General features: G+C 41.9%; 1 protein-coding gene across 1 annotated transcript in view; it reads left to right on the top strand.

The window, feature by feature from the left end:
* Nucleotides 1-15,641, top strand: part of LOC109919117 (A disintegrin and metalloproteinase with thrombospondin motifs 16) — a 226,707-nt gene that overhangs the window by 106,943 nt on the left and 104,123 nt on the right. The window contains exon 12 of the mRNA XM_048618170.1: nt 13,473-13,621. Within this exon, the coding sequence (XP_048474127.1) occupies nt 13,473-13,621 (149 nt within the window). The remainder of the gene's footprint in view (nt 1-13,472; nt 13,622-15,641) is intronic.

The raw sequence follows: 15,641 nt of genomic DNA, 5'->3' as shown, positions 1-15,641 counted from the left end.
GAATCGAAACCCATTCCCTGGCGCTGTGAGGCAGCAGTGCTAACCATTGAACGACCGTGCTGCCCCATTTATGCTTCTTTATCATTGTTTTGGAAGGTGATCTGATTGGTGGGATAGGATGGCAATGTCTCATGATACCTGGCTTGTAGGCTTTATCACAGCAAAGACTAATAGAGGAAAAACTGATTGAAGAGGTAGTCCTCCAGTACTTGACCTGTCATGCTCCCTTGAAGAGTAAGGTGATGAACTGGTATTCTCCCTTTTCTGAGTATGCGTGGTGCACTCTGAGCTGAGAAGAGTGATTCGAGATGCACTGAGGCAACCTCACTGTCTTCTGTGACTGCTACACAAAGAATACTCAAAGCCACACAAACATCTTGACTTAATAAAAAAAAAAGTAATGATTAGGAATGATTTACAAGACTTCTATGATGTCTCTTCCATCATAGCAAAGTGTAAGATGTGTCTGCCATCTCATTCTGACATAAATACACCTACATCCTACATTTGAAAGGAAGATGATTTGTAGATTTCTGAACTTGGCTATGGTATTGCATACAAAAGAATAGACATTGTCCTTGTATCCAATTTAAAATTTGGTTTCAATGTCACTACCCATTATATCTGGTGCTTAATAATGTTTTATGGGCCTTCAAAATTAGAGGGGCTGAAATCCTGCAGTTGGCCTGTTATATCTCCCAATAAATATTTGTCCTGCTCCTTAGTGATCTTTAATGCTCAGACACTTATAGGAGGTTGTCATCCATCAACACAGTTCTGAAGATTTCCCCCTTGGTATTCAACTTTTCTTTATTACTGGACAGAACTCCTGTTGGAGTCTGTTAACGCTGTCGACTATGCCTTGTTTTATCATGCACTTTCTGCTGGCAGACTGAGTGGGTTTTTTTTCCATCTCTGTAAGACCTCAAACTCACAGTAATGTATTACTCACTGTGGCTGATTGACTTTATTGCAACTTGCGTATTCCCTACTGTGGACATTTCCCATGCCTTGTCTGTGTTGAGCAAACTTTCCCTCTCCACAGTCTTGATCTCCTTCACCTACCACTACAGGCAGCCATGGGGCTGCACTTCTTGTTTTACCTCATTTCTGGGACCAGATCACTGATCTGGCCTCCTCCTCCACCTGTGGCACTGTATTTCACTTCGTGTGCTCCTTACTGCTTTGCTCTGGTTCCATGAGCTTGGTAATCGTTGCCATGATGTGGCAAGATCAAATCTGTACTCAGGTGAGTGAACATTGATGTGCTTTATTGAACAGAACTGTTTGCAAGGGATGGCAAGAAAGGATATCTCTAGAACCCTGAAGGTTGTTGGTCACTAGTTCCAAGTCATCTGATTTCACTATGACAGCTCCTTCTGCACATGCTCAGTTGCAATTCTTGGAGCAGAGATATAGGTAAACCTTTATTCCACATGCACTAGCATTGGAATTTCCATTCTGAATTGACTTTGCCTCTCTATCCTATTCCCTCTTTTAAGATATTCTTTAAGGCAAAATAAATCTTTGGTCACCCGACCTAATGCGCTAAATCTTACTGTTGCCTTTGTTAAGTTCAAGTTCTGTCAGGTTTTTGAGTGATTCTCGCCGCAAGGCCTAACAGCTTTTCTCACCAGATCTTACCAAACCCTACATTAATTGGCATTTGAGCCGTCACAGCGAGTATGATGTCTACTTTGCATCCCATCATACCCGATGCAAGCAATTATCCAAAATAATGTGATTTCCAAGAAAGAACTTGTTAAAAACAAGTTCCCTGTCTTTTCATTGACTTTCCTTTTAATAAAAAATCCAGTTATCTTCCCAATTCTCCAAATTTAAGTCCATAAAACCTATTAAATATGAAGCCAAAGTGACATTTGTCCTAGTCTTAATCTTGAATGGCCAACCCTTTGTTCTGACATTGTGACATATGTTCTGACATATGTTCTAGATTTCCCTGTGTTCTAGGGGAAACATACTTATTGCACCTACCCTATCAAGCCTTGTAAGAATTTTATGCTTCAATTCGATAATTTCTCAATCCTCTAAATTTCAGAACATATAGACCTAGTCTACTCAATCCCTCCTTGTAGGACATTCCCTCTCATCCAAGGAATCAGTCAACTGAGCAGTATTGCACTGTTTCCAATTTTTTCTGATTTATTTTTTAAAAAGGAAATCAGCATGGAGCTAACACAGCTCACTGGGTTGAATTGCCACCTCTTGTGCTGTAGGAAATTTGCATTATTCTGTGATGTATTAATATGATTTTTTTTGCATTGTATTAACTTGGAAATTTCACAACTTAGCTTTCAACATAACCAGGTGTGAAGTGATACCAGTGCATCTGATGTATAATGCATTCTGACCTATGGCTACGTGAAGAGTCTGCTAAAATCTGAAGGTTTTTGTTTCTTAACTTGTTTTCTCCATGCTAACTTTAAAGCAACATGGGAGGTGATATCTTCATGTGTGTGGTAGAAAAGGAATAAATATTAGTTTTGACTTGCATTTTTATTCCAGTTTGAAGTAGCCTTGTGGTTTTCCTACCTTCTACTTGCCTTCCCTAAAATACAAATACTTTTATTAGTTTCCAAGTGTGACAAAGCAAGTTTCAGTGAAAATTCAAACTTGTAAAATAGTTGATAGATACGCTAGCTTCTTTGCAGAAATAAAACTAAATAAATGTAAAGTACAATGCATAAATGAACAATTAAAGCATAGGATTTAGTGTTGGTGATGGAGATCTCCTTCACAAGCTGGAGAGTCAGTGTTAGCCTCATCTTGCTTCTGTAGGGAAAGCCCAATCAGATTTAAATGTTATCAGGCACTGAGGTTGCCAATGATGTGCCTTCCACACAGCTCGGTCCCATTGGAGTGAAAATTTGGTCCCCAAGATCTGCTGGCCAATCTGAGGCTGGCAGCACCACCAGGAGTTATGGAGTCCGCTGGTAATGCTCCAAGGCCAGCTTGTGGATGGCCTTGGACGTGGGTAAGTGGGGCAGGATGGATGTCATGAGGGGTTGGTGACCAGAGGAATGGAGCAAGATGTTGGAAGGCAAGGGCCGGGGATGGCTTTCAGCAGACCCTCTTTCCTTGGTCCTAACCTAATTCGGAATGCCTGACAATGAGGCACCCTACCATGAAGCATGGGCAAATCTGACAGCATTTCCTGAGTGAACTTAAGGATGCACAAGAGAGTGTTGTGAGCCCCATTACATTTTTGAGCCAATGCTCAATTGTGATGAGCTTGAAGTTAATTATTTTCCTCCCTGATCAACACCCAGTGTAGCAAGGGAGTCACTTTGTTTTCAAGGGTCTTAATCAGCCAGTGCCCTCAAGCTGTGTATCCTTAATGTTAAGAATACATTCAGTATATCATTAAGAGACTATCACAAGGCTACAGTGTCTGACCATCCATGAACGTGAAAATGGTTGTTTGCATGGATGAATGTCTGAACAAGGACAGGTTGCATAGCATGTGATTCACAGACCCCTTTCTGAAATATCATATGCTAGCCCTTGAGACTTTTAGATGTCATGCATCAAGCATATCCTAGATGATAATGGCACAGATGATTTTATTATTCCTGGGGGCATAACTAGCCATTTGCAGTGTCAGGTGGATGCACCTAAAAGTAAAACAAGTGGACTTGCTCTGGAGAATATTTGTCTAAACCTGCAGACAACCTCAAGAAACCAGAGTTTTTGCTCATTTCTCAATGGATCCATGCTTCTCTGAATAACCTTGACCGATTTCTAATCCAGCCTGGCTTGAAAAGATATCTCATAGAGGACGATATCCTCTGGGACATTGTTGCTTTTAAGATGGATGATGGTAAAGATGAAATCTGTGGTGATGCCATTTATAGTGACACAAAAAAAATCCAGAGGTTGTAGAGGAACTGTACAAACTATTTGAGGACAGTGATTCACTCAGTCTTTCATGGCTTCTAGGTCTTAAAACTTGCTAATAACTGCTTGATCATTGCTATCAAAAATTAAGGTTATTAATTTGCAAAAGAAATGTTTTGATTTGTTACTATGCATGAAATGCACCAGAACTTGTAGATCAAAGAAAAAGTTGCATTTATACCTGCAAAATTAAGGGAGCTTTTAACAGGCTATATAGGAGGGAATAATTAAAGCAACCTGGAGCAATTTCAGAAGAGAATTCTGCTGTGTGAAGGTGTGAAGTCTGAAGCTTCACCATGAATGATGGTGTAATTGGGGAAGGTCCAACATAGCAGGTCACATGCCATTAAAAGCAGTGAATGAGGCACAGGGCAGGCAGACTTTGCTGAAGGCATGATAAATAAAGTTGTGCACTATCTGATTGAACCTGAGAAGAACCAAGAATAGACGTGGAAATAAAAAGAAAGAGACAAAGTCTCTTGTGGGATCTGAACTGGATGGCTCTTTAAAAGACCAAGAATTGGAAAGCCAGTACTGTAGGTATGGAAGTCAGTATAGTGAGAATGGGCCGCTTCAGTGAAATGTGTAGTGACAATAAGTGATGGAGAGTTTCAGGATAATCTATGCATAGTTTATTTGAAACTAACCAAATGAATTTTAAAAATGACAGCAATTTTGAGCCACCAAGAGACTGGCCCTTGGAGGATTCATACTGTCACAAAGATCAGTGAATTTGACAGGGGAAGGGAGAGACAGAAGGATAGCAAGAGTCTTAAAATTTAAAACAATGTGTAAGCATGAAAATGAGGATGAAACCATTTTAAGCGCATACTTGCCTTAAGGACTTGATTAATGAAAGAGCATGATGTTCACTGCAGCCTCTGAAAATTGTGAAAAGGCTGAGGAATTGGAAGTTGTGAAGTTCCACCTAGTGGTAAAAGCATACAGCTGCAGGTGTAACTAGGAGACAGTTTTCTAAAGTGAAAACATTACCAAGATCAACTCAACGTGAGAAAATAGTTATGTCCAAATAAACTGTGACAAATGGTAAATTTTGACAGAATATAGGTACATGAAAACCTGTGTGCCTTCATGTGCCTGCCCTCAGGATGCTTTGAAATGTTTACAGCACAGTGTATTATTTTCCTTTGCTATTCTGTTTCATATCCTTGAAATGCATTTCTAAATTTTGACCTTTAATTACCAACGTAATCTTACACAGCCTTTCTGATGCATGAAATTAATAAACCACTTTTTTTAACAAAAAAGGGCATTCTTATATTTGACATTGTATAGATTTTACATGGAGTTTAAAAGTGGCTTCATCCAGCTGTATACTATCTCTGATTCATTAATAAGTGAAAACCAGTTTGCATTTGTTCAGAAATGATTGGGTCCAAAAAGTTGTTTTTTATTCTACTATGAGATGTGAGTGTCACTAGAAAGGCCAGCATTTAATGCCCAACATTAATTGCCTTTGAACTGAGTGGCTTGTGAAGCCATTTCAGAGGACAACAAAAAAGAGTCAACCACATTTCTGAGAATCTGGAGTTGCGAGTGGGGCAGACTAGGAAATTAGTCTAGCTTACTCATGCAATGACATTACCTACTCCATTATCAGCCCCACCCACTTGCTTTGACAGATTGGATCATTTTAAATATTAATCCCTGCAGATGAACAGACAAGTTACAATTTTTGCAGTGGAAAAGAGATGGTAATGCACTGACCGAACTTTGCCTCACAAGACGTAGAATCTGTCACTCTACCATGTTGATGTTGACTTCAAAAAACATTGATTTAATGTGAAAAATTCCTTGTGGCATAAATTTCTGCTGAGATTTTTAGGCTGCAAAATTGGATTCTGTAGTCATGCTATTGTGATTAGTATGGAACCTAGAGAGATATAAAATGATATGGTCACATTACTGAGAGCTTCCAGCATGCTACTCATGCTGAGTACGGTGTATTTATGGGCATCCCATGTGCACACTGATAGCTTTCTGGCTGATTTTGACTCCTGTGTTATTCACTCTGAGTTGAACATGCTGAGCAAGGAACTTCTAACAATGCTATTTAAAGGGACAGGCAGATGAAGTTTTTTATTCCTGACTTTTGTTGTAGAGAGGTTTGTGGGAGTACTGTGGTTGGAAGTCTGATGGTGTGCTTGTAAATCAGTTCAGGGAGGGCAAAGGATTTTGGCATCCATACATTCCAGGAGGTCTGGAATTGAGGCCATATAGAGAGGGAAGCAGCCTGAAGACCAGGAAGAGGAGGACTCTCTACGCAAGGACCTACCTACTACATGTTTTACAGACAGCACTCATTCATACCTCCATCTGAACCTGGAGCAAGCCCTGATGCTCCCTGGCTACACCAAGAAATTTGTTACAGAACTATGCTACCTCCATCAACTCCATCAGTAGCATTAAATTTTTGACATGACTGGGTCATTCCAGATCAGTGTGGGCAGCATCTTCCACTAAGTGCATAGTCCATCGCTGAATCTGGTAAGTGACAGAGGGCTGATAGAGACAAGTCACCTGTCTTGCTTTAAGAAAGGAGAAGGGAGATGAGCAAGCTCATGGATTGTCAGGATAAAGGGATTTCTAGTCCAACAGGAGATCATTGAGTGCCCATGCGTGGATCTGTGGGTCTCCCATCTCAGTGGGCAGTAGTAAGGAACATCACCTGCCACCATTCTACCAGCACCTATTTCTTGTATCAGAATGCTCTGCTTAAAATGCACACCATTCTCCGAGCAGCCAAGATGCCTTTACCTGAAGCTGTCTGTGACTCACCCCTATCTTTGTCTCCAAAAATACACCCACCCCGCCTCCCCCACCAACATATGTGCATGGTGATACTCTTCTGTCACCTGAGCATGAGAGAACAGTGGAAGTGTAATGAAAGCCATGAAGGCACCAGGAGTATCATGATGCAGACCATCAGCACTGTTGAAGAAATGTTCTGATCCCTGAACTGCTTTGGGTGAGCCCTCCAGTATACACTAGGGTATATAGACATCTACTCCTATATCCACACAATATCACCAAAATGCCACTGGGGATTTGGAGGCCAACTCAGGAGGAAGGAGAAATGACGTTGGGAAACAGTTGGTTCTGTGGGCTATCTTAGACTGCTTTCTCAGACTGTGCTTCCCATAGGTTGGCTTGCCTTTATCACTATGGCTTCATTGTTACACCTATTCAAGGTGCCCAATTCTAGTGTCATGTTGGCCAAGACATTTCAATAAAAGCCAGCAATATAAGCCTTTCCATAACATCTTTGCACAAAAATACGTTGAGTTACATGAATCAAAATGAACCATTCACCCTTGTGATAACAAGGTGTAGAGTTGGATGAACACAGCAGGCCAAGCAGCATCATAGGAGCAGGAAGGCTGACGTTTCGGGCCTAGACCCTTCATCAGAAATGGGGGAGGGGAAGGGGGTTCTGAAATAAATAGGGAGAGAGGGGGAGGCGGATAGAAGATGGATAGAGGAGAAGATAGGTGGAGAGGAAACAGATAGGTCAAAGAGGCGGGGCTGGAGCCAGTAAAGGTGAGTGTAGGTGGGGAGGTAGGGAGGAGATAGGTCAGTCCAGGGAGGACGGACAGGTCAAGGGGGCGGGATGAGGTTAGTAGGTAGGAGATGGGGGTGCGGCTTGAGGTGGGAGGAGGGGATAGGTGGGGGGAAGAACAGGTTAGGGAGGAGGGGACGAGCTGGGCTGGTTTTGGGATGCGGTAGGGGGAGGGGAGATTTTGAAGCTTGTAAAATCCACATTGATACCATTGGGCTGCAGGGTTCTCAAGCGGAATATGAGTTGCTGTTCCTGCAACCTTTGGGTGGTATCGTTGTGGCACTGCAGAAGGCCCAGGATGGACATTTCACAAGCTTCAAAATTCTCCAGCATCTGCAGTTCCTACTATCTCTGATACAACATTCACCCTTGTGCACTCTTTTAAGTGCCTTTCTTCAATGCGTCTTTGCCTTTCTGATGCCCTTGAGCAATATTAGTCCTGTAGCTACAGCATGGCACGTGGAAGGTAGCTGATATTGACTGAGTGGGGGGTGGGGCGGGGGTTGCAGATGGCCTTGCAGAATGACTGAGCAGCTCTGGGCCACGAGGGCCCCCAGGGCCTGTTTTCACAGCACACTGCATTGACTGGCTCACTAGTAGAACTGCAACAGCAAGGATGCTGGTGAGTTAGTGGTTGGCAGCATGAGTTTTTTCATTCTGAGAGGGCCGTAGCTTTGTGCCACTACCCCTTTCAAGCAGCAGAGTCTCAGCAATCGTGGTAATCTATTAGAGGACAGATTTTGGTCTCCTCTTAAGAGCCAGCATGTCCCTTTGACCACAGTCATGTGCAGCAACATTAGTAAGTGTTTGAGCATGCCTGGCAACAAGTAAATATCTCACGACCTTTGTCTGAACCCTCACTGCACCACTAAGCCATCTGGTGGATTCTGCTCATGCTGTTGTGGAAACTGAAACATAAGATGCTGAGTCACAGCTGGATCTTCCCATGTATTTGTGAAGTTAGGCATGATCTCCAATCTGTGAGCTTCCAGCTATGTATGAGTGTCTCTGCCAAGTTGGAGGCAGCATCCTCCCTGATCATCGACAGCAGGCTCTCTGGCAGGTTTGCCAATGCACTCAGCGTTTTAGTGCATATACCCATTTGCCTTTTGTTCTGTCTGCTACCCCATTGTATTCCCATCTGAATCCACTGCAGTAGAACTCGTCTATGACCTTGCCCTCTGGTAAGTTGGCATACAAACTGCCACTTTCACTTGGCCCAGCTGCAGCCCACTTGTGACCTCTAACTCATCATGTGTAGATCTCAGCAAATCTTTACTCACCTCTAAGATACTTTTAGTATTAATAGCTGGGGGACCTGCGTTCAAGTCCCATCTGCTCCTGAGGTGTATAATAACAATTCGCACCAGGTTGCTTAAAAAATATTCCAAGTTGATGGCTGCAAGTGTAATCTGACAATGTTTCTTCAGTAATAGATTGTTACTCTTTCTCGTCCCCCTGTGCCTGGGCAGCTGACAGTTTGCAGCTTTCTGAAAACAAAAAAATCAGAAAGGGAACGTTGGAGTTAGGGAATGGCTGGGCTGTTGATCAAGAGCTTCGTGATTGCACCCTCTGCAGCTTTCACTTCATACCAAAAAGTAGGGTGAAGGCTAGGTGTAAGTTGAGAAGGAACATAGCTGCTGTAATGTACATTCATCCTGTCTGGTCTTGGCAATGCCAAATGCTTTGGCCTCTGTTATAGCTGAGCATATGATGTGCAGCACAGTCTCTTCAGACATGCTAAAGATGACTCTAAGCACACTGTCACTGATTTGGTTCTGCTCCCTTTTAATTTGCTCATTCTTTCTGTGCAAGGGAGAGGGCAGAATGTCATAAGTTGTGTATCACTGAATTTGTGTGAGGTGCCTGCCATAGCTGAATAGCTTGAAACGCCAGGAGGCAGTGAGAGTTGAGTGTGAGGTTGGCAACACTGGATGTTTTGTATGGGGTTGGAAGAGTTTCTGTATGCTTAGCAAGAATCTTGAGTGCCAGCAGATGCCCCTAAGTGACTGATGGGGATGTGGCGCATTGAATTGTGTAAGAGATTAAAAGGTACTGTGTATAAGTACTGGGTATAAGATGCTCTTTCACAATGAATTCACTGATTTTGACCATCTGTGTGGGATGATTGAACATCTTATTGTACTTGAACTCTGGACCAGACCCTAGGTCATTTGCCAATTGCTTCAATCTCCTTTGGAAATCAGTCTTTGACGACTTTCTGGTGTCACACAGAAACATGGGATTTCACCACTATGACCAACCTTCCAGTGCTGTCTGTGTAAAGCATAGAGCCTATTGCTCTGGTGCAGTATTTCCATACTCTCGATTTGCAGCAGTGTCTGTCAGCATCAGCAGAAAGCATGCAGCCTCCCCTTTAGGAGGGACAGACCGCCTTTAAGAGCTGAAGTTTAATATGAATGTTTCTGCACATTGTTCAACCTTCTATCGAACATGCTGTCAGCCAGCAACATGGGTCAAACTGACCTGCATGCTAAATTCGTGCAATTAGCGCAAAATTTGCATACTGCGTGCATCATTAGGAACAAGCACAGGCAAAACTGTAACATTCCTGCCTGAAAAATGATTTATTTTAGCTCCTTAATTCCGGTCAGGGATTCAACTCTAGAATTGTCAGAAAATCGGGTCCAACAAAACTTCCAAACTTGATGGAGGCATGCGGGAGGAGGAGGCTTAAACTGATGATATCGAATTGGTAGATAGTTATACATCCAGCTTGGTTTTCCTTCTATAGACTTGCCAAAGTTGAAAGTTCTGCCCCCTCTCTGAATATTTTGCTGATTGGTGGAGTCAGGAATGATCTCAAGAGCAGGAGATGGGGTAGTAAACAGTAAATGAAGGACAGACTAGATGAAGGTCTTGAATCTAAACTGGGATGAATGGAGCTTCATTCAGAGAATAGATGGAGAGTTAACACATGCAGTGTGTGGGTAAATTAGAGTGAGGGTGATAAGTAAGCAGCCAGAGTGGAAGAACATAGTGAAAAAGAGGGATCATGAGGGGAGACATCCAGATGTTGAGATAGGGGTAAAGCAGAGAAGGTCAGCTTTCAGATCCATGAAAAGCATGTGGCATTCAGCCACAGATTTAGAGACCGCACAATGATGCAAGAGATTGGGAAATTGTGGTACCTTGTAGATGGGAAAATATCTAGTGCAAGGGTGGTATAAATGTGAAAGAAGATGGTAACAAATCAGTTAAAGGAGGTGCATAACTCAGTAAAACTTTGTTACTAATACAGAGAACGCATAGCCTCGAATTTGAATTTCAACCAAACTGGGACACGATTGCAGTGCAGCACATGCTGCAAGCTGATGAGTGAGGCAGATGGCAGGACCACAGCAAATGTTTTCATGATACTATTGCTGGCTTTGAACACCAGTCACTAACCCTGAATGAGGTCTCTGGAACTTTGGAGGCGTGTATATCAATATGCTTAGATGTCAGGCAGCGCCTTTAAAATTTAAAGGAGATGAGGAAGTCAGAAGAGAAACAGATAGTTCTTGCTCCTCAATAGGTAAGGTAGTTTTCTTAAAAGCATTCAAACATCAAATCATTTTCTTCCCAACATTTTTAAGAATTACTGATATAACTGCCAAGTGTCCAAGGAGTAAAGTAAAGGTTAAGTCACTAGAGTCCTACCAGACCTTGGGGATGCTCTTCTCATTAGAGAGATGATTGGTGATGGTTTAACCTGACAGTCACCACGCCTCGGGCGAGGGGACTGGTTGAGAAGGAAAGTCCTTTATGGTAACCTCAGCTGATGTGGGAATTGAACCTTTGAATCACAAACCAGCCATCCAGCCAACAAAACTAACTGACCCCCATGTCTGAAGAATATTATGCCTGCATGTAAACGCATGCTGTGGTTACATGCGAAGGAGATCATGAACACCAGTTAAGCCTTTGCATGTACAAAAACAGAGCTGCTGCCTGCTTTAGGCATGCAGCCAGGAAACATACAGAGGAGCTCTAATCATTACTGTGGGCATGGGATTTCCTGCCATCATATTAGACTGTTAATTTTACACTTGCCCATTTTACACTTATAAACTGAACACAACCTGCAACTTCGAAGCCTTATCTTTTGCCTCACATGAGGAATGTTGCAAGGAATCTCATGTTCATTAAATAACTGTTTGGTAAGAGCCTAATCTTGAAAATTGTCTGGAACTATGCTGCAGTTTAATTATTAAATTGGTAGAGTTTTGGCAAAGATCTGTAGCTCGGGTTGAGGGTGAGGTTGTTGACTTGCTCACCGAGCTGGCTTGTTTTCGTTCAGACGTTTCCTCACCATGCTAGGTAACATCATCAGTGGAGCAATGTTATTCTACTCCGCTTGGAATTTATACTGTCTGGTCTGTTATGGTGAGTAGTGTCATTTCCAGTTTTGATCTGTATGGGTCTGTATATGGGGTCCAATTCTGTGTGTTTGTTGACTGCATTACGGATGGAGAACCACAACTCTAGGAATTCCCGTGTGTGTCTATGTTTGACTTGAGCTACAATGGCTACCTTGTCCCAGTTAAACTGGTGGCCTTCGTTGTCTGAGTGTGCTGATATTAAGGAGAGTTTGTTGTGCTGTTTTGCTGCTAGCTGATGGTCTTGTATTTTGATGGCTAGTTTCCTTCCTGTCTGTCCGATTGTAATGTTTGTGGCAGTCGTTGCATGGTATTTTGTAAACAACATTGGGTCTGAATATTGTGGGAATGGGATCTTTAATCCTTTTAAGTGTTTGTCATAGAGTAGCTGTGGGCTTGTGGGCCAACATTATTCCTAGTGGTCTTAGGAGTCTTGTCAGTTCCGATATTTTCTTGATGTAGGGCAGTGTGGCCAGTGTGTTAGGACGTACTGTGTCCTCCTGTTGTCTGCTTAGCAGGCATCTGCGGATGAAGTTGCGGGGATATCCGTTTATAGCGAGGATTTTGTATAGGTGCTCTTCCTCTTTCCTCCGTAGTTCTGGAGTGTTGCAGTGTGTCCTGGCCCATTTAAGTAGTGTCCTAATGCAGCTTTGTTTGGGGACATTGGGGTGGTTGCTGTGGAAATTGAGGATTTGGTCAGTATGTGTTGCTTTTCTGTATACTGAGGTTTGGAACACCCCGTTGGTCATACGTTCAGCTTTAACATCCAGAAACAGAAGTTGATTGTTGTTTTCTTTTTCCCTTTTGAATTTAATCCCCGCGAATATGCTGTTGATGAGATGGTGGGTCTCTTCTAATTTGTTGCGTTTAATAATGACAAATGTGTCGTCTACATACCAGATCCATAGTTTAGGTTGAATGCGGGGGAGGGTGGCGTGTTCTAGTCTTTGCATAACTGCTCCTGCAATGACCCCATTGGTGCACCATTGATCTGTTTGTGTACTTGGCTATTAAAGACGAAGTGGGTGGTGAGGCAGAGGTCTGGTAATTTAAGTATGTTATCATTGCTGATTGAGCTGCTGGTCTGTGTTGCTGCTTCCTCCAGTAATGTGGCCACTGTTTCTTTTGGCTAGTGGGATGTTGATTGATGTGAATAAAGCTGTGACATCAAAGGATACCATAATCTCGTTGTCACTGATTTTTATGTTCTTGAGGGTATTGAGGAAATCTTGGGTTGAGTGGATAGAATGGGGTGATCCATTGACTAGGTGTTTCAATCTCTGTTGTAGGTCCTTGACCAGTTTGTGTGAAGGTGTGCCTGGTAGGGAAACAGTGGGTCTGAGGGGGATGTCTGGTTTATGTACTTTAGGATGCAGGGCACATAACCAAAATGGACTGCGTGAGAATTAAACCAGAAAGCACAAACACCCCCCACTTCTATGGACACCCTCCCTCGTCTGAATGAAAACAAGTCAGCTCGGTGAGCAAGTCAACAACCTCATTAACTGGGAGAACAAAATGCATGATTAAATATGTTAATGATGCAATTATTTAGCCAGTTTTCCATTTTCCTCCTGTTTATTGTAATCCAGTGGTGTCGCCGTGGACAATGTGTGAAACACGGAGATTCAGGCCCAAAACCTATAAACGGTCGTTGGTCAAACTGGTCAATGTGGTCACCTTGTTCGAGGACCTGTGGAGGAGGAGTAACAAACCGAGAACGTCAGTGTACAAACCCAAGGTAAAGCACCACATATATAAATGGGCGATGTGTCTTATTCATGGCTGTTTGACAACTTTGTGGTCTGAAAATCCCAACTGGGTTCCCCAGTTTTTCACTACAGGTTCAGCAGCAACCTCTGGAAATCTGATTTGAATGGCTGAAGGTGGAGTTATGGCAGTTAGCTGGGAGAACCCAGTAATACTGTTTTACAAAGGTTACTGAGAAGTGAAACATTTGTAGCTAGAATACTACTTCCAGTTATTCGCTATCATTCACTTATACAAATTATTTTCAGGTTTTTGATGTATTATTTAACAATGTAATAAAGATCTTAAGCTCTGGCAGGATGATGAGATCAGCGAGCATTTAAAATATCTTGGCAATTAAAAAGGATACCAGAAGAATAGTTGCCCTAGCACCAAACATTTTATTGTCCTTTTTTTTCAGATGTTGCAGTTGAAAAGTCATTCCCTAGTTATTTTAGGCAAGTTAGTGATGTTTAATCTGTATGGACTTGATATCTGGGTGTGAACAAAAATGGTTCAAATGTACTGAGGAGTTCTGATGTTTGACGTGAGGATGAAATCCTAAAAGCTTTTATATACTTATGTCTGAACTCAACAGTTAAAATCTGCAGTGTAACCTAAACCAGTCTGCGGAACGTTAAGTTAAATACTCTTAAGAATGCTTAGTGGCTTTGCTGTTTACCTTGAGCAATCAAATCTCAATGTGTTCAGTAGTATTCAAAAAAGATTATTGCAATAATTAGTGCAGACGATACTGGTGTTCTATTAGCAAATGATTCAGTAAGTTAAAAGGTAATTTCATACTCTATGAATTTGATGTAATATTGATTTAAACTCGCACATCTCCTGACATGTAATTAAAGTTGAGAATGTCTTTTGTTACTATCAGGAGAGGAGGGGTCATAGCTCCCCTCTCTTTTTAAATCCCTCTCAGTCAGTCACAATGACGTTTTAAAAGTGTTTCCTTCATTTAGTGCATAGCTGTCACACTTCTATTAAACTTAATTAACCAGATCAAAAATGGGGAGCCAATCCTAAAATTTCTTAAGTGGAAAAGAGTGGGATTTATTCTCTACTACCCCCAAATAAATGTAACAACAAACACGCAAATAAATACAAGCAATAAAAACTAGTATAGGGGGAGGGTTGTCTGGTATAGGCACAAAGAGAAAACAAATGCATATATAGATCTGAAGAGTCTCTTGGGTTATGAGAATGACAAGACACTCTGCTGTTTCTTTAGCTGTTCTTCTTGATGAAGTTTGTAGATCTTGAATTGTGTATTAATTTTTTCAAGTTGTTTTTCCGCTGGTTCTGTGATTAAGAAAGAGAGAGGGAGAAGAGCTTCCAATATTCATGGTGTTGTCAGTCCATGTTGCTTTTTCTGTCCTTTTCCTCAAAGGCTGTTGTACCATTCTGTGAAAAATTCTGGTGTCTGCATCATTGTTTCATTTCAAGTTGGATAGTTGCATCACACAGTATACGCAGTAATCATGCGAGAGTGACTAAAACAAGAGATACAAATTTGTTGATGCCTCATTGAATTTCAGCGTCTCTTGGTTAAAGTGGTAATTCTGAGACAAACAATTTTGTATATTCCCCGTGGGTTGCATGGGCCTGTCTGGTGATCACTGCAGTGGTGTCCTTTTTAAAACCATTTTAAGTTCACAAATGTCTCCAATATTAAAATCAAATTCTGAAAGTTGAACATTTTCATGAGGAACGTCATACCTGTTTAAATTTTATCTTTTGCTTGACATGTCTTGGAAGTTGAGAATTAGACCCAAAGATTTTAACTTGCCTTGATTAGAGAGCTAGGTTTGTTCACAACCAGGCTTTCAGAAGTACATGTCTGTAGGTCAAGATTTGAGTAACACTGCTGAGGCGGCATTCACAGCTGATGCATACATTGTGAGACAGGCAATTAAAGCCTCTGAGGAGTGGCAATGCTCCTTTTCCTTCTGGATGAACAGAGCTCCACATTTCTGGACAAGATATCTGACCACAGAGTC

This window comes from Rhincodon typus, chromosome 2 (genome assembly GCF_021869965.1).
Source record: "Rhincodon typus isolate 14 chromosome 2, sRhiTyp1.1, whole genome shotgun sequence".
Classification (NCBI taxonomy): Eukaryota; Metazoa; Chordata; class Chondrichthyes; order Orectolobiformes; family Rhincodontidae; genus Rhincodon; species Rhincodon typus.
The sequence above is the reverse complement of the archived record's forward strand: the minus strand, read 5'-3'. Positions and strand labels throughout refer to the sequence as shown.